The sequence below is a fragment of the Schistocerca americana genome, chromosome 1 (genome assembly GCF_021461395.2).
Source record: "Schistocerca americana isolate TAMUIC-IGC-003095 chromosome 1, iqSchAmer2.1, whole genome shotgun sequence".
In the NCBI taxonomy this organism is placed as follows: Eukaryota; Metazoa; Arthropoda; class Insecta; order Orthoptera; family Acrididae; genus Schistocerca; species Schistocerca americana.
The window spans coordinates 534,409,489-534,431,019 of NC_060119.1; the positions used below are offsets into that span (position 1 = coordinate 534,409,489).

At 40.6% G+C, this 21,531-nt stretch overlaps 1 protein-coding gene across 3 annotated transcripts in view; it reads right to left on the reverse strand.

Annotated features, from left to right (window-relative positions):
* Positions 1-21,531, reverse strand: part of LOC124605589 (ras GTPase-activating protein-binding protein 1) — a 146,378-nt gene that overhangs the window by 25,622 nt on the left and 99,225 nt on the right. For 2 of the 3 annotated variants that reach the window (XM_047137387.1, XM_047137380.1), the window contains exon 9: positions 9,864-10,035. In XM_047137387.1, coding sequence (XP_046993343.1) covers positions 9,864-10,035 — 172 coding nt within the window. The remainder of the gene's footprint in view (positions 1-9,863; positions 10,036-21,531) is intronic. The other variant, XM_047137396.1, reaches the window with a different exon arrangement.

Genomic DNA, 21,531 nt, shown 5'->3' on the forward strand with positions numbered 1-21,531 from the left:
TACCATAAACAATACTGCATGCATTTTTTGTCCTTTGGGACTACATTTTTGCCACAATTGGACTATCTGGAAACATATTGGGAAATAATGATATGCAAGCAGCAGAACTTCGGACTTGCCAATAATTATAAATTGTACGTAAGCACCACAAGATTTCAGCTTTTGAGACATTTTCCAATAATAAAAATGACTGCACTGAAGATTTTTTAGACGGTCAGTTTTTTGAAGCTGAAGGTGTCATACCTGCTTCTGCAGTACCAGTTGCCTTGGAAGAATAGCTAGACAGTGAAATTCCTGTGAAATTTAAGTAGTGTTTAACTTTTGTTGTCTTCAGTCCAGAGGCTGGTTTGATGCAGCTCTCCTTGCTACTCTATCCTGTGTGCTTCATCTCCCAGTACCTACTGCAACCTATATCCTTCCGAATCTGCTTATTGTATTCATCTCTTGGTCTCCCTCTACAATTCTCAAGTTGTGCCACAAATTTCTCTTCTCCCCAATTCTATTCAATACCTCTTCTGTAGCACCACATTTCAAAAGCTTCTATTTTCTTCTTGTCTAAACTATATATCATCCATGTTTCACTTCCATCCGTGGCTACACTCCATACAAATATTTTCAGAAATGACTTATCTATGCTTGATGTTAACAAATTTCTCTCCAGAAACGCTTTGCTTGCCGTTGCCAGTCTACATTTTATATCCTCTCTACTTCAACCATCATCAGTTATTTTGCTCCCAAAATAGCAAAACTCATTTACTACTTAAAGTGTCTCATTTCCTAATCTAATTCCCCCAGAATCACGCGATTTAATTCGACTACATTCCATTACCCTCGTTTTGCTTTTGTTGATGTTCAATCTCATATCCTCCTTTCAAGGCACTGACCATTCGGTTCAACTGCGCTTCCTGGTCCTCAAGGTTTTTATTTCTTCTCCATGGATTTTAATTCCTGTTCAGAATTTTTCTTTTGTTTCCTTTACTGCTTGCTCAATATACAGATTGAACAACATTGGGGATAGGCTACAACCCTGTCTCACTCCCTTCCCAACCACTGCTTCCCTTTCATGCCCCTCAACTCTTATAACTGCCATCTGGTTTCTGTACAAATTGTAAATAGCCTTTCGCTCCCTGTATTTGACCCCTTCCACCTTCAAAATTTGAAAGAGTATTACAGCCAACATTTTCAAAAGCTTTCTCTAATCCTAGAAAAGTAGGTTTGCCTTTCCTTAATCTATCTTCTGAGATAAGATGTAGGGTAAGTATTGCCTCACGTGTTCCAACATTTCTACGGAAACCAAACTGATCTTCCTCAAGGTCGGCTTCTACGAGTTTTTCCATTCGTCTGTAAAGAATTCTTGTTAGTATTTTGCAGCCATGACTTATTATACTGAAAATTCGGTGGACTTGTCAAACTCTTCATGCAGTATCGTATCTCCCATTTCATCTTCACCTACATCCTCTTCCATTTCCATAATATTGTCCTCACGTACATCGCCCTTGTATAGACCCTTATATACTCCTTTTACCTTTCTGCTTTCCCTTCTTTGCTTAGAAATGAGTGTCCATCTGAGCTCTTGATATTCATACAAGTGGTTCTCTTTTCTCCAAAGGTCTCTTTAATTTTCCTGTAGGCAGTACCTATCTTACCCTTGTATATATGCCTCTACATCCTTACATTTGTCCTCTAGCCATCCCTGCTTAGCCATTTTGCACTTCCTGTCAATCACATTTTTGAGACATTTGCATTCCTTTTTGCCAGCTTCATTTACTGGATTTTTGTATTTTCTCCTTACATCAATTAAATTCAATATTTCTTCTGTTCCCCATGGATTTCTACTAGCCCGAGCCATTTTACCTACTCGATCCTCTGATACCATTACCATTTCATCTCTCAAAGCTACCCATTCTTCAACTACTTTATTTCTTTCCCCCAATCTTGTCAGTAGTTCCCTAATGCTCTCCCTGAAACTTTCTACAACCTTTGGTTCTGTCAGTTTATTCACCTCCTGTCTACTTAAATTCCCACCTTTTTGCAGTCTCTTCGGTTTTAATCTACAGTTCATAACCAACAGATTGTGTTCAGAGTACACATCTGAACCCAGAAATGTCTTCCAATGTAAAACCTGGTTCCTAAATCTTTGTCTTATATAATCTATCTGAAATGCTCCAGTATCTCCAAGCCTCTTCCATGTACAAAACCTTCTTTCATGTTTCTTGAACCAAGTGTTAGCTATGATTAAGTTATGCTTTGCGCAAAATTCTACCAGGTGGCTTCCTCTTTCATTCCTTACCTCCATTCCATATTCACCTACTACATTTCCTTCTCTTCCTTTTCCTTTACCTACTATCGAATTCCAGTCACTCACGAGTATTAAATTTTCGTCTCCCTTCACTATCTGAATTAATTTCTTTTATTTGATCATATATTTCATCTATCTGTTCATCATCTGTGAAGCTAGTTGGCATATTAACTTGTACTTCTGTGGTAGGTGAGAGGTTCGTGTCTTATCTTGGCCACAATAAAGCGTTCCCTATGCTGTTTGTCGTAACTTACCCGCGCTCTTCTTTTTTTTCCCTCATTATTATACCTGCTCCTGCATTATCCCTGTTTGATTTTGTATTTACAACCATGTAGTCACCTGACCAGAAGTCTTGTTCCTCCTGCCACCGAACTTCACTAATTCCCACTATATCTAACTTTAACCTACCAACTTTCCTTATAATTTTATTTTTTTGTCAATTATTATGAAAATACTGGATTGTTGCCACAGCACCCGTCTTAAAATAATAATAATAATCCAATCCTGGATTTCTTTGTCAAACTACACTCCTGGAAATGGAAAAAAGAACACATTGACACCGGTGTGTCAGACCCACCATACTTGCTCCGGACACTGCGAGAGGGCTGTACAAGCAATGATCACACGCACGGCACAGCGGACACACCAGGAACCGCGGTGTTGGCCGTCGAATGGCGCTAGCTGCGCAGCATTTGTGCACCGCCGCCGTCAGTGTCAGCCAGTTTGCCGTGGCATACGGAGCTCCATCGCAGTCTTTAACACTGGTAGCATGCCGCAACAGCATGGACGTGAACTGTATGTGCAGTTGACAGACTTTGAGCGAGGGCGTATAGTGGGCATGCGGGAGGCCGGGTGGACGTACCGCCGAATTGCTCAACACGTGGGGCGTGAGGTCTCCACAGTACATCGATGTTGTCGCCAGTGGTCGGCGGAAGGTGCACGTGCCCATCGACCTGGGACCGGACCGCAGCGACGCACGGATGCACGCCAAGACCGTAGGATCCTACGCAGTGCCGTAGGGGACCGCACCGCCACTTCCCAGCAAATTAGGGACACTGTTGCTCCTGGGGTATCGGCGAGGACCATTCGCAACCGTCTCCATGAAGCTGGGCTACGGTCCCGCACACCGTTAGGCTGTCTTCCGCTCACGCCCCAACATCGTGCAGCCCGCCTCCAGTGGTGTCGCGACAGGCGTGAATGGAGGGACGAATGGAGACGTGTCGTCTTCAGCGATGAGAGTCGCTTCTGCCTTGGTGCCAATGATGGTCGTATGTGTGTTTGGCACCGTGCAGGTGAGCGCCACAATCAGGACTGCATACGACCGAGGCACACAGGGCCAACACCCGGCATCATGGTGTGGGGAGCGATCTCCTACACTGGCCGTACACCACTGGTGATCGTCGAGGGGACACTGAATAGTGCACGGTACATCCAAACCGTCATCGAACCCATCGTTCTACCATTCCTAGACCGGCAAGGGAACTTGCTGTTCCAACAGGACAATGCACGTCCGCATGTATCCCGTGCCACCCAACGTGCTCTAGAAGGTGTAAGTCAACTACCCTGGCCAGCAAGATCTCCGGATCTGTCCCCCATTGAGCATGTTTGGGACCGGATGAAGCGTCGTCTCACGCGGTCTGCACGTCCAGCACGAACGCTGGTCCAACTGAGGCGCCAGGTGGAAATGGCATGGCATGCCGTTCCACAGGACTACATCCAGCATCTCTACGATCATCTCCATGGGAGAATAGCACCCTGCATTGCTGCGAAAGGTGGATATACACTGTACTAGTGCCGACATTGTGCATGCTCTGTTGCCTGTGTCTATGTGCCTGTGGTTCTGTCAGTGTGATCATGTGATGTATCTGACCCCAGGAATGTGTCAAAGTTTCCCCTTCCTGGGACAATGAATTCACGGTGTTCTTATTTCAATTTCCAGGAGTGTATGTTCCTTGGAGCGCTGAGAGTCGATGTTGGGTGGAAAAGTCTTTAAAAGAATTCTTCCATTAAAAATGATATTCTAAAAATCTTAACTGCACATCATAGTAAGTCATATGCTGAGGCTAGACATGCATTCCTCCCAATTACTTTCTGTAAAAACTGAAATACAGCAAAAATCATCATGGCAGATTAAATACAATGATTTCCAAAATCAACACAAATAATTCGAAGATCAAAACGAAGAACAGATTAACTTAATTTTAAAAAAGGGTTCCAAATACAATTTGCATAGTTGCAAAGAAGATTTTAAAAAGTTACTATCGAGATATTTGTTGATTCATAATGGCTGATATTTAAGGAGGTTGATGCACTCGGGCATAAAAGTTGGAGAGATCATTTTTAATGCAAAGATAATTCTAATCAACATCTTCCTCCCCTACATCAACTCAGCGTCCAGCGTCCCAACGAATACAGTTCAACAAAGACACCTAAATTTTGATTTTTTATCTAAGACGATGACATCGTGGCAACATTCAAGTCTTATAAAAAATAATCTTACCTTGTTCACTGATTTGGGATTGAATTTTCATTGCGTCAGATTCTTGGCATAACATAAATGTATTCATCAGAAGAGACTTCTGTTTACGGAAAGTTTGTTTTCGGATGTTAGCATGGCTGCCCAATGCGCTTTTCCCCATTGTCGAAATATTTATTGTTGCATTGCACCAAGAGCATAATGTATTCATTATTAATTAGGTGTCACACATAACCCATGGATAGACTGACTCTTATGTACTCTGGTGTCAAGTTATACTCAGTTTGGCATCACTGAAAAAACTGCACTCTGGAAACGTTATGAGCCTGTTAAACAGTGCGACAACTCACACAATCATCTCCGTTACTGGCAGTTTCTGTTGTTCCCTTCCATTTCAGAAAGATATAGATGGCGCTAGTCTTTGAAGAGTTGTAACAATGGGTTCGTTTTAAGCAGCTGCCAGTCAGCTACTTTCAAGCAATAAAAAATCCCTGTGATAGTGCGCATGCACAGCTACAATGACGCAGAAATCCGTGTTTGGTCTTTGCACTGCTTGAATGTTTCTCGTCCCATTTCTAGTTAGATTCCCACACTTAGTGGTGGGCAAACATCTGATATGCATACCTTACTATTAAAACTGAAGCACAACCAAGAAATAACTGAATGTGTTAACTGCAACAGCTTCAAAGCTATTGAGATGAGGAAGAGATATGGGGATATGGGGGAGAGGTGAGGGAGTGAGGGGGGGGGGGGGGGGGAATGACATGAAGTATAGCCCCACTAACTGACACAGCTATGCGTATGTGTTTATCTGGCAGCTTGGCGGTGCCATAAAAAATTTTCCAGGTAGATTCTGGCTCTCACTGCTTATGCACCAAACAGCCATACTCCTAGTAGCCAGAAGTGGGAGAAGGCACTGCGTATACGCAATTTCAGCTCTACGCATGCATGACATGCTGTCTGGCAACGTGGTCTGTTTAAAAAATTGCTGTTGCAGGAATAATCCAGAACTTCAGAAAACCAGCCTTCCCACTGAATTCCTATATTTTTGAGGTTGTGTTCGCACCATTTTCGGCTGACCCTAAGCATGTTAATAAAATTACTCCCAGCGTGTGCTTCCTGGAAGAGATTTTCCAACACAGAATCAAACAAAAGAAAACTTAGTTGTGATAAACAGATCTCATATTGGGGCGGTGTCTAATATAGGTTTGCGTAGGACACTTACTGAAATGCGAGAATTTAGTGTGGGTAAATAAAGCCTTTAATCCCAGCTGTGATTTCGCACAAACAGACGCTCCAATAACATTGTCTCTCCTGAACAAAGAGCCTCTTCAGGAAAGAAATTACATCGAGTCACATGCATGAAGATGTTATTTGAAAGCTTCTTAAAGCAACCATAAATTGATTTAAAAAATGTTTTTGTATACAAAAATGAAGTGATGATTATTATTTTAAAAAATCCATGTTCTTCACGGAAATTCAAGGTCTTTTCCAAGTTTTTACCAGTTTTTATCAAATTCAAGGCTTTTTGCCCATTTTCAGGTTTTCAAGGTTTGGTGGCCACCCTGAAACTAGACAGCAAGAAAGCAGAAATGTAAGTGCAGCAAAAGAAACACAAATAAAATAATAATAAAAAACGAAGTTGTTGCAGACAAGAATGTCGCAATAACATAATGCTTATCAACATCCATAATATCTGCAATTTTCACTGCACATTTTTGGCCCTACACTGCAAAGCAGATAAGGAAGGAGGATTAAGGTTTAATGTCCCTTGAACAGGAAAGTCATCAAGTACGGAGAACAACCTCAGACTCAACAAGAATATGGAAAAGTATTGTTGGACAAGTCCTTTTCCAAGGAGCTGTGTATGTATTTGCCTTAAATGAAATCTGGATGGTTGTGCAGGGATTTGAATCATGCTCCTCCTGAATGCAAGAGCACTGAGTCACACCCTGCTCCACTGTACCTGGTGAAAGCAAAGAAGGATTCAGAACAGAAGTCGACAAAGAATGCAATAACAATACTGGCAGCAGCAAAAAATCTGCGCATCTTATTTTACTCCATAGACTGACAGCCGGTGAAGCCATTTAAAAAATTATGAACATGAATGCCTACAGAGAGACGACAGTACTTAATAGGGGAGTAGCAATATTTGGTAAGTGCAATCCAAAATTTGAGGTGGGCTCGAGCCAATGAATTTCCCTGAAAGGGAGAAGTACATATCAATTTCAACAGTACCTTACTGGATGCACTTCCAGATGCACACAAAGTTTGTTTTCATGGTGAATTTCTTCGTAGGTGAGGCCACTGGCTGAAGCGTGTGCCTTATAAAATGTTAACTTATGGAATTCCGCATAGCACAAATAAAAATATTAATTGGGGGTGAAGGAAGTTTAAATCTCACACACACACACACACACACACACACACACACACACACACACACACAGGAGGATTTAGCAAGCTTTTAAAGCCAGTGGCTTTTTCTTCTTCTGGCAGAAGAGTTTAAGGGGAAGGAAGAGGGGTGAAGGAAAAGGATTGGGGAGCTTTAGGGAAAGAGGTACAGTTCAGAAAAAGTCACCCAGAAGCCCGGGACAGGGGAGACTTACTGAAACGGATGAGAAGGAAAGATCAGATACTTAGAATCAGGTCAGAATAGGCACCACAATCAGACATAAATGGCCATCCTATTTTCCAAGTAATTTAAGAAAATCACCTCCATATGGCTGGACTGTGGCTTCAACTCAACTTTTTCTGAATGTGAGTCTACATCTACAACTCCATCTACATCCTGCAAACCACTGTTAAGCACATGGCTGATTCCATTGCCTTAACTACTGTAGCTCTCATTTGGCAAAGGGATATTTCCCAAAACTGTGCAGTTGGTTGTAGTCAATCCTGAACAAACTTAAGGACTTACTAATTGCCCAAAAGCTGCCCACTATTAAGACGCACACATTTTCAACTTTCTACTTTCTAGCCATTGGGGGGGGGGGGGGGGGGGGGGAGAAAAAAAAATTGCTACTAATAAAGTACAATCTGTTAGAGCTCAATTACTATTCTATACAAGAATGTCTTAGAAGAAGTAACTTCTAATGGGATTTGTATGCAATATTAGACTACGGAACAGCTTCCGGTGTAGTAAGAAGATCATAAATTATTTAAATTACTATGCTGAGCTACAACAATAAGAAATAAGGTGACTGGACAAAATATTAGTCACAACATTAAAACAGCACACTAGTCATTCTGAAGAGCTGCAGATTGTATACAACTACCCAGCAGTCACATGACCTTCCACTGCTGACGTATGTCATTACAGTGAAGTGTGTGTATGTGCCACTTGGTTGTACAGGATCAGCGCATTAGGATAGACCAACATGGAGACAGCTCAGAATCACAGAAAGGAGCTATTGACTTTGGATAACCTATGACTGACATGAATAAAGTTCGCCAGATTTTTTTTGTTGTCTCAATATCAGACTCTCCATGTGTCTACAAGGAAATGTGTACTTCTCATAGCCAAGTAACGCTGCGTAAAAAAGGGTGTCGTAAAAAGATCGAAGTGCAAAGGATCCGAGATAGTTGTCATGTCCTGTCAATGACAACTGCCTCACATGATCCTACATTTCCCTGTAATCCATACTGATCTTCTCCAGAGTCAGCTGCTACCAGTTTTTCCTTTCTCCTGTAAAGAATGAGTGTTAGTTTTTTGAAGCCATGACTTATTAAATTGGTAATTAAGAGATATCCACACCTGTCACCACCTGCTTTTCCCACTGATATGTTAGGGATATTCAACGTTTGAATTTGTTACTTCAAGAAAAGGATCTGTTACTCCCAACATGTATGGTAAAATCAATACATTCACAGAAAAGCTTCCCCTATTTGAAAGGCAGCTTTCTACAGGGAATTTACTGATGAAAGGCTTTCAAAAAAAGTTTAGTTAGTTTTAGGCTCCTATTTCATGGCTTATCAACAAAACATTGTGCAATTTTGTCAGCCTTTTGAGACTGATTTAGAAAATCAATCTAAATTGGTCAGCAGAAATTTTCTAGGATTAAACCTGCAGAAATGGCCCAGTTCAATGACCCAACACTGAAGAGCATGCTGTGTCTTGCAGCAGCAACAAATCACAATCCAAATATTTTGTCACTCATAATCAAAAAAGGAAAGTTGCTTCACAAACATGAAGATATTAGTTATTTTTCACTTGAATTTGGTGTTTCTGCTAAACACATCCAGTATCAATGTGCTTGCTTGCTCATGGCTCCTCACCACCCAGTTTTGCTATATGCAGAGTGTTGACTATTCACAGGGCCCATCCCTGCCTGCATGCAGCAGGTTCAGTGACTGCACCCAAGTTAGTATCTTGCATGTCCCTGCCTGGCTGTGTTTGCAGAGCTCTCCACCATTCTCTGGCGGGCACACATGTTGGAATAGCCTACTCTAGAGGATCTAAACGTTAGTGAACGGCTCTTACTGAATATGGTATACCTGAAGAAACTTTAAGACACTCATACTCATACTCACCAAATTATGGTTAATATCAAGGTTAGAAGCAGGGTTACACCATATTCACACAATGTCTCCTGGATGTGATTAATTTTTTGTCCAGTGTACTTATCTTACATAAATAAAAAACTAAAGCAGAGATTTTTGTGATCACTGTAGTAATCTGTAAATGATATTGGATGTATTTTAAATTTTTCCAGAACCTTACACTTCCTGTATGAGATATGTGATGCATATTTTCATAAAATTCTTTTTGGTTGTAGACTGTGCCGTGTTGTAAAATAATAGCATGTAGCTTATATACCCTGATGAAATCAACATGCAACAATGGCAAAATGTATATACTGTAGTTCACAAAGTGACATGCTCTACAACCCAAATGAATTTAATGGACACTGACTCTGCCTATTAAAACTTATAAATATATACATTAGTGTGTATGTTATTTCTTTGGCATTTTCCAACTCCAAAGGGATCACTTCACTATGTCTGCATAAATTATACATTGAATTAACCTAACATAAGCAAGTCAGACATGCGTAAATACAGCTACACTAACATGCAATAACATACCATTGTCATCACCAAACGTTCCTCTGCCAGTACCAGAAGAGCGGTCTGGTCGGATAACACCACGGATGCTGCCTCCCCCACGAGCACGTGCACCTCTTTGACCTTGAGATAAACCACCTGGACCACTAAGGCCAGCCATCTGAGAGTCGACACCATGCTGCACCATTGGAGGCTGTTACACAGTGCCACACAGCAACGATACAGTACATACAATGTTGCGTTTGTGGAGGCTATTGCCCACAAAAACCTTTTAAGGGGGATAGGACGTCAAAACGGGATGACTAGAAGCAAGAGAGGCACTACACGACATTTTAATTTCCACTGTCTATACTTTTACAAACAAATTCATAAAACTTTGTCAGCATGACCAAGAAGGATTCAGGATTCATACTCATAGCAGTGGAAGTTCAAAAACGTAACACAATAAAGTTTTTTTACATGTGAAATTTCATCATTTTTTCACTTACTATATGCTGCATTTGTTGCTATAGGTACACTTTTCTATACAAACCATACTTACAGGTGTATGAAACTCTAGAATTTATTTAATTTATGAAAAAATGAATGAGCTGTTGCATTTTAAACTTCATATTTAGAAAATACTCAAATTTTATAGTTAATTACCTCAATTTCTAATAGATTTGGAAAGTTCTACGCACCTGTAAGTATCGTATGTATGCTGTGCAAAATTCATCAAAGATTCTCTCTTACTTATGAAGAAAAGTGTACCTATAGCAATAAATGCACTAGGTGAAAAAATTTATTAAATTTCACTTGTCAAAAAAAAATTGTTAATGTTTTTGAACTTCCACTGCTGTGAGTGTGAATCCTGAATCCTTCCTGGTCCTGCTGACAAAGTTTTATGAATTTATTTGTAAAAGTATAGACAGTGGAAATTAAAATGTCCTATGGTGCCTCTCCAGCTCCAAGTCGGCCTGCTTCATGTCCTACCCCCTTTAAGTGTTTCACTTAATATGCTACACAAGAATAGCAGTCAATGTAGTATGAGAGGGTCAAGTAAAAAGTAATGCCTCTTTTTTTTCCACTTATATAAAGTTTAAGTGAAAAATTCCCCCCCACCCCCATGAACCCTGAATCTTGCTGTTGGTGGAGTGGCTTATGTGCCTCAGCAGTACGAGTAGCCATACTGTAGGTGCAACCACAATGATGGGATAACAGTTGAGAGGCCAGACAAATGCATCTTCCTGAAGGAGGACACAGCAGCTTCTCCAGTACTTGCTCGGGCAACAGTCTGGTTGACTACTGATCTGGCTTTGTAATGTCAACCAGATCAGCCTTTCTGTGCTGGTACTGCGAACAGCTAAAAGCAAGGGGAAAACTACAGCTGTAACTTTTCTCAAGGATATGTAGAACTACTATGTGGTTAAATGATGATGCCATCCTCTTGGGTAAAATATTACAGAGTCCCCCATTCGCATCTCCAGGCAGGGACTACTCAGGAGTATGTTGTCATCAGGAGAAATAAAATTTGTCTTCTACAAATCTGAGTGTGGAATGCCAGATCCCTTAATCAGGCAGGTAGATTATAAAAATTTAAAAATGGAAATGGACAGGGTGAAGTTAAATACAATGGGAATTAGTGAAGTTCAATGGCAAGGGGAACAGAACCTTTGGTCAGGCGAGTACAGGGTCATAATCACTAAGTCAAACAGGGGTAATGCAGGAGTGAGTTTAAAAACGAGTACCGTATTTACTCGAGACTAAGCCGCACTCGAATCTAAGCCGCACCTGAAAAATGAGACTCGAAATCAAGGAAAAAAAATTTCCCGAATCTAAGCCGCACCTGAAATTTGAGACTCGAAATTCAAGGGGAGAGAAAAGTTTTAGGCAGCATCTCCAAATCGAAACAAAGTTGGTCCACTGTAATATGAGACAATTTAGGTCGAATGAATGACGATACAGCTACAGTAGTTTGGTTCGAGTCGTAAGCTTAGCAGTTAAGCTTTACCAGGTAGCCATTGCTATGCGTCAGGTGCTCCGTCCATATTTATACGGGTACCCTTCCTTTTTCACGTGCTTCGTGTGGTTTGAATTGACTGCTTATTTTTCTTTGATCTGATAAGCGCAGTTTTCTTTGTTATAGGTGTTTACGTCACTCTACGCTGAAAATGCATTACTGTACTGTGTCATGCATTGTTTGTCGTACTCTGATACTGCGTATTTACGGCCTGTCGCCGATCGCGGCATGGCTTGCTTTTGAGCGCGCTACCGCCGCTTACAAATAAAAAAAAGAAAGAGAGAGAGAGAGAGAGAGAGAGAGAGAGAGAGGAATCGTCTCATTAGCGAAACAATGGCAAGAGACTGCTACTTGTTGTTACTCACACTGCTGCTTTCTTTGATAATGATTAACAAGAACCAAATAATAGACTGCGTATGATAGATGTTCTGAACGAGAGTTTAGCGAAAATTTTTCTCCGTTTGAAAATCTTTGCAGCCGCCTCTTTAGTACATTGCATTCTGCATAGAAATTAGAGTCATCTTAGACTTAAAAATCTAGCAAATTGCCTCGCTTCATTTCTGACTGTATCACTGTTTAGCATAAGAATAATACAAATATAAACATGACATGACATGTACATTCTTCCGCGTTTGCTGTTGTCTCACTCTAGTTTTGCGGTTTATTACGCAGACAGGATTTAAATGAGATAGTAGCAAACACGAAACAATACATGGCAAAATGTTTATATTCGTATTATTCTTATGGTGACGAGAATACTGCATGTGATTCACAATTTATATAAGTTCGTATTGGCAACCATCTCTTCTCACAGATAGGAAAAAATTCAGAATGTAGAGTTGGCCATATTGACAAACATCCTAAACATTCTTGCCAGTCGGGTTTTCGTAGTACATTGAAATGCTGCTACATTCGAAGATGAACAATACGGAATTAGTATTTACTTCGTTGGATAATGTTTTTTTTTTTTTTTTACTGACGCAAAGGTTTTGGCGCCAATATTTATCTTTGTGCCTACAAAGCATGCCTGTGTAGCGCTACATATATTCGACGGCAGAACTAAATTGTGGCGGCACCCACCGACATTTTTAAGAACTTCCGCTTGCTTTGCACTCGATTCTAAGCCGCAGGCGGTTTTTTGGATTACAAAAACCGGAAAAAAAGTGCGGCTTAGATTTGAGTAAATACGGTAAGAAAGTATGAATGCGGGTAAGCTACTTTGATTGTCATAGTAAATGTATTAGGGTAGCCAAGGTAGAAACACAGTCTGCCACTATCACAGTAGTACAAGTCTATATGGCAATTAGCTCTGCAGATGGAGGGATTGAAGAAATGTATCAAGTGACAAAAGAAATTATTTACACAGTTAAGGGAGACAAAAATTTAAATGTGATCGAGTACTGGAATTTCACAGTAAGAAAAGGAAGAGAAAGAAAAATAAGATGTAAATATGTCCTGGGGGAAAGGAATGAAAGGGAAGCCACAAGGTAGAATTTTGCAGAGTATAATTTGAGCTTCACTAACACTTTGTTTATGAATCATGTATATGTGAGGGAAGATTTCAGATTGATTATATAATGGTAAGACAGAGATTTAGGAACCAGATTTTAAATTGTAAGACATTTCCATGGGCAGATGTGGACTCTGAACACAATTTATTGGTTATGAACTGTAGATTAAAACTGAAGACACTGCAAAAAGATATTAAATTAAGGAGATGGGACCCGGATAAATAGAAAGAACCACAGGTTGTCGAGAGTTTCAGAGAGAACATTAGGGAACGATTGACAAGAAGGGAAAAGAAATACAGTAGAGGACGAATAGGTAGCTTTGAGAGGTGAAATAGTGAAGGCAGCAGAGGATCGAGTAAGTAAAAAGATTAGGGCTAGTAGAAATCCTTTTGTAACACGAAAGATATTGAATTTAATTGATGAAAGGAGAAGATATAAAAAAGCAGTTAAAAAGCAGGAGAAAAGGAATACAAACATCTCAAAACTGACATCGACAGGAAGTACAAAATGGCTAAGCAAGAATGGCTAGAGGACAAATGTAAGGATGTAGAGGCATGTCTCACTAGGGCTAAGTTAGATACTGCCTACAAGAAAATTAGAGAGACCTTTGCAGAAAAGAGAGCCACCTGTATGAATATCAAGAGCTCAGGTGGAAAACCAGTCCTAAGCAGAGAAAGAAAATCTGAAAGCGGAAAGAGTACACAGAGGGTCTATAGAAGGTGGATTACTTCAATGCGGTTTTATAGACATGGAAGAGGATGTAGACGAAGATAAGATATGAGATATGATAGTGCGAGAAGAATTTAAGAGCACTGAAAGACGTAAGTTGTAACAAGGCACTGGTATTAGATGGTATTTTGAAAGAACTACTGATAGCCTTGGAGAGCCAGCCATGGTAAAAGTCTTCTACCTGCGATGTAGTGGACAGATGAAATACCTTCAGACTTCAAGAACAATGTAATAATACCAATTTCAAAGAAAGCAGGTGGTGACAGGTGTGAACATCTCTTAATTACCAAATAAGTCATGGCTTCAAAAAACTAACATAAATTCTTTACAGGAGAAAGGAAAAACTGGTAGCAGCTGACCCTGGAGAAGCTCAATACGGATTACGGGGAAATGTAGGATCATGCGAGGCAATACTGATCCCATGAGTTATCTTAAGAGATAAGTTAAGGAAAGGCAAACCTACGTTTACACAATATGTAGACTTGGAGAAAGCTTTGGACACTGCTGATTGGAGTACACTGAAATTCTTAAGGTAGCAGGAGTAAAACATAGGGTGCAAAAGGCTATTTACAACTTGCATAGAAACCACATGGCAGTTGTACGGGTTGAGAGGCTTGAAATGGAAAGGTGGTTGAGAAGGGGCGAGACAGGGCTGTAGCATAACCACGACGTTATTCAATCTGTACGCTGAACAAGCAACAAAGGAAACCACAGAAAAATTTGGAATAGGAATTACAGTTCAGAGAGAAGAAATAAAAAAATTTGGGGTTTGCCAATGACATTGTAATTCTGCCAGAAATAGCAAAGGACTTGGGAAGAGCAGTTTAACAGAATGGACCGTGTCTTGAAAGGAGGCTATCTGACGAACGTCAACGAAAGCAAAACAAGGATAATGGAATTTAGTCTAATTAAATCAGACGATGCAGGGGGAATTTAGAGTATAAACAAAACACTTTGCTATTTGGGCAGCAAAATAAATGATGGCCAAAGTAGAGAGGATATAAAATGTAGACTAGTCATGGGAAGAAAAGTGTTGTTGAGGAACAGAAATTTGTTAACATCAAATACAGATTTAAGCCTCACAAAGTCTTTTCTGCAAATCTATGTATGGAGTGTAGCCATGTACGGAAGTCAAACATGGGTGATAAACAGTTTACACAAGAAGAGAACAAAAGCTTTTGAAATATGGTGCTAAGAATGCTGAAGACTGGGTGCGTATATAAGGTAACTAATTACGAGATACTGAATAGAACTGGGAGAAAAGAAATTTGTGGCACAACAACCTGACTAGAAAAAGCGATCAGTTGATAGGTCACATTCAGAAACAATAAGGGATCACCAATTTATTACTGGAGGAAGTGGGAGCGAGTACGGGGGTCAAAAATTGTACAGAGAGACAAAGAGATGAATACAATAAGGAGATTCAGAAGGATGGAAGTTACAGCAGTTCTTCAGAGATGATGAGTCTTGCACAGGACAGAGTATCATGGAGAGCTGCATTAAACCAGTCTTTGCACTGAAGACTACAAGTGAAAAATTCTGATTTGGTTGTATTCCACAACACTGCTTCCCCAATCTACTGCAGTAGTAATTTTCTACACCAACAGATGACAATACAGCAGACGCTTACAAAATGGCTGACTTCGATATTCGTATTAGACAGTGTTCTGCGATAGAATTGAATGCAGAAGCAGGAATGCTCATTCGCATTCATGAAATACTGAAATGTGTATGAAAACGTAACAGTGGACATCAGCACTGTTAGATGATGGTATCATCACTGTAACAAAACTGAAGGGCAAACACCTTTGGCCAACAAAATACAGAGCAGTAGGCCACTGACTGCAGTGACTTCATACAACATTCAGCAAGTTGATGGCATCATTCATGGTAACCGTCGGGTGACTGCAGTTGATTTGTGTCCCATTATCTTCCTTAGTAAAAGCAGTGTGATGAAAATTATTCAATAACTGGTGTACTTCATGGTGGGGGAACTTGGGGACCAAGAATGTAAGCTGACCAGAATGAAGAGACAAGAAAAACAATTGCCTCCTAACTCTTAAGGCATTTTTGTTTGGAGGAAGAGAAGTTTTTGGAAAAGATTGGCAAAGAGACAAAAAATGGGTTCATTCTGTCCAATACATCACAGCCCCAACCAGCATGACAATGTGAGACCACACATCAGTCGTCACACCACTGAAGAGAGAGTGAAAACCGGATGCAATGTCTTTTCCCCGGCCCCCACACAGCCTGAGGGCTTCAATCTGTTTGGCCACTAAAAGAAGCTCATTGCGGGACTCACTTTGAAGATGAGGCGGCCTTGGAAACGTCTGTGCACCAATGACTTCAGAAGCGCAGGACCTTGCATTTCCCCACAGTGGAATACATACCCTTGCTAAAGGGTGGACCATAACTGTGGGAATGGCCAAATATTATATTGAAAAGTCCCAAATTAATCACCATGTTATGGTTTTCAAGCCACATAGTTGCATTTTGGGAGTAGGGGGTGGGGGATGAAGAAAGGAAGGAAGAAATAGGTGGTATTACTTTTTGACTGACCCTCTTATCCGACAATTAAAACCCAAGTCTTTCACTTAAAATGCTACATAGAAGTAACAGTAAATTTAATATATGCCAACTGAAACCCAATGGCATTTTAGTAAAAAATTAGAATACATAATAAGCAAAGCAACAACACTGATTATGGGAGTGATAGGAAATGAAAGAACAAACAAGGGAGAAATTGACACTTGTTTCATGTACAACCTAGCATTCCAGTTTTTGAAGCAAACACAGCATGAGAGTAGCATCCATTCAGTACACACTACTGCCTATCTTCTGTGACTGGAAGCATTTGAGTAACTGTTGTGTATACAGTATCAAAAGCAGGTATATTATCAACCAAATGAAACAGCTATCCAGTAGAACTAACAACCATTTTCGTGCCACCGGTTTAATGAACAGATGTGAGATTTCAAAGTTCTCCTCTGCATATGTAGAAGAATTGTTTTTCGTGGAATGCTGAAAAGAAATGATTGGATGATTTATGTAAACGCAAAAATGTTTCCCGAGATTTAACTGTAATCTATCAGCATCTTCACTGAGAAATCCAACAGGCAAAATGATGGGACAGTGTTTCATTTGAGGTCCTTACGCAACAGAAATTATGCTATAGGAGCACTGCTAACGATACGAGTATCTTTCGCAGGACAATTTGGAAAAAATGGTAGTTTGGTATTTGTACTGAATAGTAAACTGAAACTCTTTGCCTTTACAAATGTCTGCTTGTGTCTGTGTATGTGCGGATGGATATGTGTGTGTGTGTGTGTGTGTGTGTGTGTGTGTGTGTGTGTGTGTGTGTGTGCGCCCTAAGGTAAGTCTTTCCGCTCCCGGGATTGGAATGACTCCTTACCCTCTCCCTTAAAACCTACATCCTTTCGTCTTTCCCTCTCCTTCCCTCTTTCCTGATAAGGCAACAGTTTGTTGCGAAAGCTTGAATTTCATGTGTATGTTTGTGTGTCTATCGACCTGCCAGCACTTTCGTTCGGTAAGTAACATCATCTGTGTTTTTAGAATAGTAAACTGAGTTAGAGATGCAACCCGTTAAATCACTGAAGACCTTGGTATCAGAATTTCTGTGATAAACACTTAATACAAGAGTGTTGAGACAAATACAGGGTAGTTCAGCTGGCATTCAAGATTCACTATACGTAAAGTCTCCTAAAAATTCAACACTTCTGGAAGCTTGCTCTCTTTCCTAGCATTTATCCGTCATAAGAGGTCCTCCGCTTTTCACAATTTGGCAAAATGTAGCTATTTAGTCGAACTCAATGGCCAGGTCCCCCTCCTGTCCCTATAGTCGTCAACTAACATAACAGCCAGAAGTCATGTACAACATCAATCTCTGAACTGCTTGAAATGTGTTCATGTTTTTACAGCATTTTAACTGTTTGTATAGTGTGTTTTCTACAGTGGAGATTAAGGAACACACCAGCAGTTGTCTTAATGAGTATGGAAAACCACCTAGAAACTACATTCCGGCTGGCCAATGTACGAGGTGCATTCAAGTTCTAAGGCCTCCGATTTTTTTTCTAATTAACTACTCACCCGAAATCGATGAAACTGGCGTTACTTCTCGACGTAATCGCCCTGCAGACGTACACATTTTTCACAACGCTGACGCCATGATTCCATGGCAGTGGCGAAGGATTCTTTAGGAGTCTGTTTTGACCACTGGAAAATCGCTGATGCAATAGCAGCACAGCTGGTGAATGTGTGGCCACGGAGAGTGTCTTTCATTGTTGGAAAAAGCCAAAAGTCACTAGGAGCCAGGTCAGGTGAGTAGGGAGCATGAGGAATCACTTCAAAGTTGTTATCACGAAGAAACTGTTGCGTAACGTTAGCTCGATGTGCGGGTGCGTTGTCTTGGTAAAAAAGCACACGCGCAGCCCTTCCCAGACGTTTTTGTTGCAGTGCAGGAAGGAATTTGTTCTTCAAAACATTCTCGTAGGATGCACCTGTTACCGTAGTGCCCTTTGGAACGCAATGGGTAAGGATTACGCCCTCGCTGTCCCAGAACATGGACACCATCATTTTTTCAGCACTGGCGGTTACCCGAAATTTTTTTGGTGGCGGTGAATCTGTGTGCTTCCATTGAGCTGACTGGCACTTTGTTTCTGGATTGAAAAATGGCATCCACGTCTCATCCATTGTCACAACCGACGAAAAGAAAGTCCCATTCATGCTGTCGTTGCGCGTCAACATTGGTTGGCAACATGCCACATGGGCAGCCATGTGGTCGTCCGTCAGCATTCATGGCACCCAGCTGGATGACACTTTTCGCATTTTCAGGTCGTCATGCAGGATTGTGTGCACAGAACCCACAGAAATGCCAACTCTGGAGGCGATCTGTTCAACAGTCATTCGGCGATCCCCCAAAACAATTCTCTCCACTTTCTCGATCGTGTCATCAGACCGGCTTGTGCGAGCCTGAGGTTGTTTCGGTTTGTTGTCACACGATGTTCTGCCTTCATGAAACTGCCACACCCACGAACAGATTTTCGACACATCCATAACTCCATCACCACATGTCTCATTCAACTGTTGATTAATTTCAATTGGTTTCACACCACGCAAATTCAGAAAACGAATGATTGCAGCTGTTCAAATAAGGAAAATGTCGCCATTTTAAGTATTTGAAACAGTTCTCATTCTCGCCGCTGGTGGTAAAATTCCATCTGCCGTACGGTGCTGCCATCTCTGGGACGTATTGACGATGAACGCGGCCTCGTTTTAAAACAATGCACATGTTTCTCTCTCTTTCCAGTCCAGAGAAAAAAAATCTGAGGCCTTAGAACTTGAATGCACCTCGCACCAAACAAATGGTTGTTAACCCATTGCTTGGATTCAATCTGAGTCTGGCACATCTTCATTGCACAAGCTAGCATTAAGCTATTTGGGAAGGTCAACAGTTCTGCAAGCTAGTTCAGTAACTTATTTTGGAAGATCAAAGATAATTAAAAGTTACTGAAATAATACAATTAATGAAACAATTATTTAAGTGATGTAAGAAAATGCAGTTATTGCCTCTCAAGCACAAGGTACTATCGTATCACTAATCAATTCCCTGTATGTCTCTCTCTCTCTCTCTCTCTCTCTCTCACTCACTCACTCACTCACACACACGCACGCACAAGCACACACAAAATTTTATCAAAGTTAGAAGACTGAATTCCAAATTTAAAAAAGTGATTTGCAACTAACGTATAATAAAACACTTTCTTCAAGTGGTCATCAACAGCAGCATTAGGTTTTGAAAACTGCATGACACACAGTATTATAGAAAATGAATATATTGCATCTCTGTCATGCATTTATTATTATAAATGAATACAATACAGCTCTGTGTATTATAGCCCTTATGTGGTGTTAAGGAAGAAATGAAATGGGTAATTTCATGGGTTACAATGCAAGCAGGTAATGAAGAATAAAGAATCTATGCAACCAGCAACACAAAGGATGATTAGAAGCCGATGCTTATAGTTTATTAGGCCATGTAGAAGGTTAACAAGGTCTTACTGCTGCTGTAAAAACTAGAGAAAGTAGTTTGTGGTTTGGATTACCTGCTTTATTATTGAAGTTGATATTAATATATTTCGCAATTATGACTGCTCCATGTATAAATATTTTATAATCTTTGCCCAATTCTTATCAATTACAGAGGTCGCAACGCACTTCTGACTGACGGATATACAAGAGGAATTCAATAAGTAACGCTACACATTTTTTCTCGTCCAGTTCCAGTTGAAAAAATGCAGAATTCACTGTCAGACATCATGGAATATTCCCATTTCAGCACCTACAGTTTCATGAAGTTTCGATAGATGCCAATGCTACGTGTACCCTTCAAAAAGACATCTGTAATGAAAGTTTGTTCCAAGCAGGGAGCTGTCGTTGAGTTTCCCTTGGAGGAAAACCACAGCATCACAGATACTCACTGGCGTGTGTAGAATGTCTACAGAGACATGGCAGTGAACAGTAGCACCTTGAGTCCTTGGGCAAGGAGTCTGTTATCATAGCAACAAGAATGTGCTAACCTGTGCGATCTCCCACATGCCAGCTGCCACTCCTGCAACGTTGGAACATGTGGACACACTTGAGGTGGTTAATGGATCACATCAGATGTCTCACTGCGCAACTGGACTTCTCTGTTGTTACTGCTGACAAACTCATCCACCAGTTGGGGTTCTGAAAAGTGTGTGCCCACTGGACTTCTCACCATATAGCAGAAGACTACCAGGAGCAACGAAAGACCATTTGTTGTTCCAATGAAGTATACACTCCATGGGCAACAGCAAGAGGGTAACGGGGAGGGTACTGAAGCACAAAGACAATGGCTCCAACATCTATCAGCGGAGTGGTACCATGTGGGCATACAGGTTCTCCCAGTAAGAAGGCATAAAGTTGTCACACTGAATGGATATTATATTGAAAAATAGGGTTTTGTAGCCTAAAGAGTGGGGAATAATATAGTGTATCAGAATACAGAAAAAAACCAACCTGCTTTCAGAAAAAAAATGTGTTGCATTCCTTATTGAACACCCCTCTTATTTTTTCTGTTTAAATACACAAAATTATTAAAATATTGGATAGAAAATGAAAGCCAGGCTTGAATATGGAGTAATGAGCTGAACTAATATTTACAAACATTCCTTTCTCACATGCTCACAAAAAAAGTACTTTTACTTTCGATGGAAGTGGAAATGAACATTTCCAAACTGACTGACTGATTAAATTGTGGAAGACCTTCACAGCCTCTGCCACTCACTCAGTCTCCCTCCATTTACCAAGTGTGGAACACTGCCCTCTTCACTTAATGGAACAAATAAATAACCGAGTTTTTGTCACAGTAGGTGAAAAGTCAGATTAGGAATATGTAGAAAGTATAGTA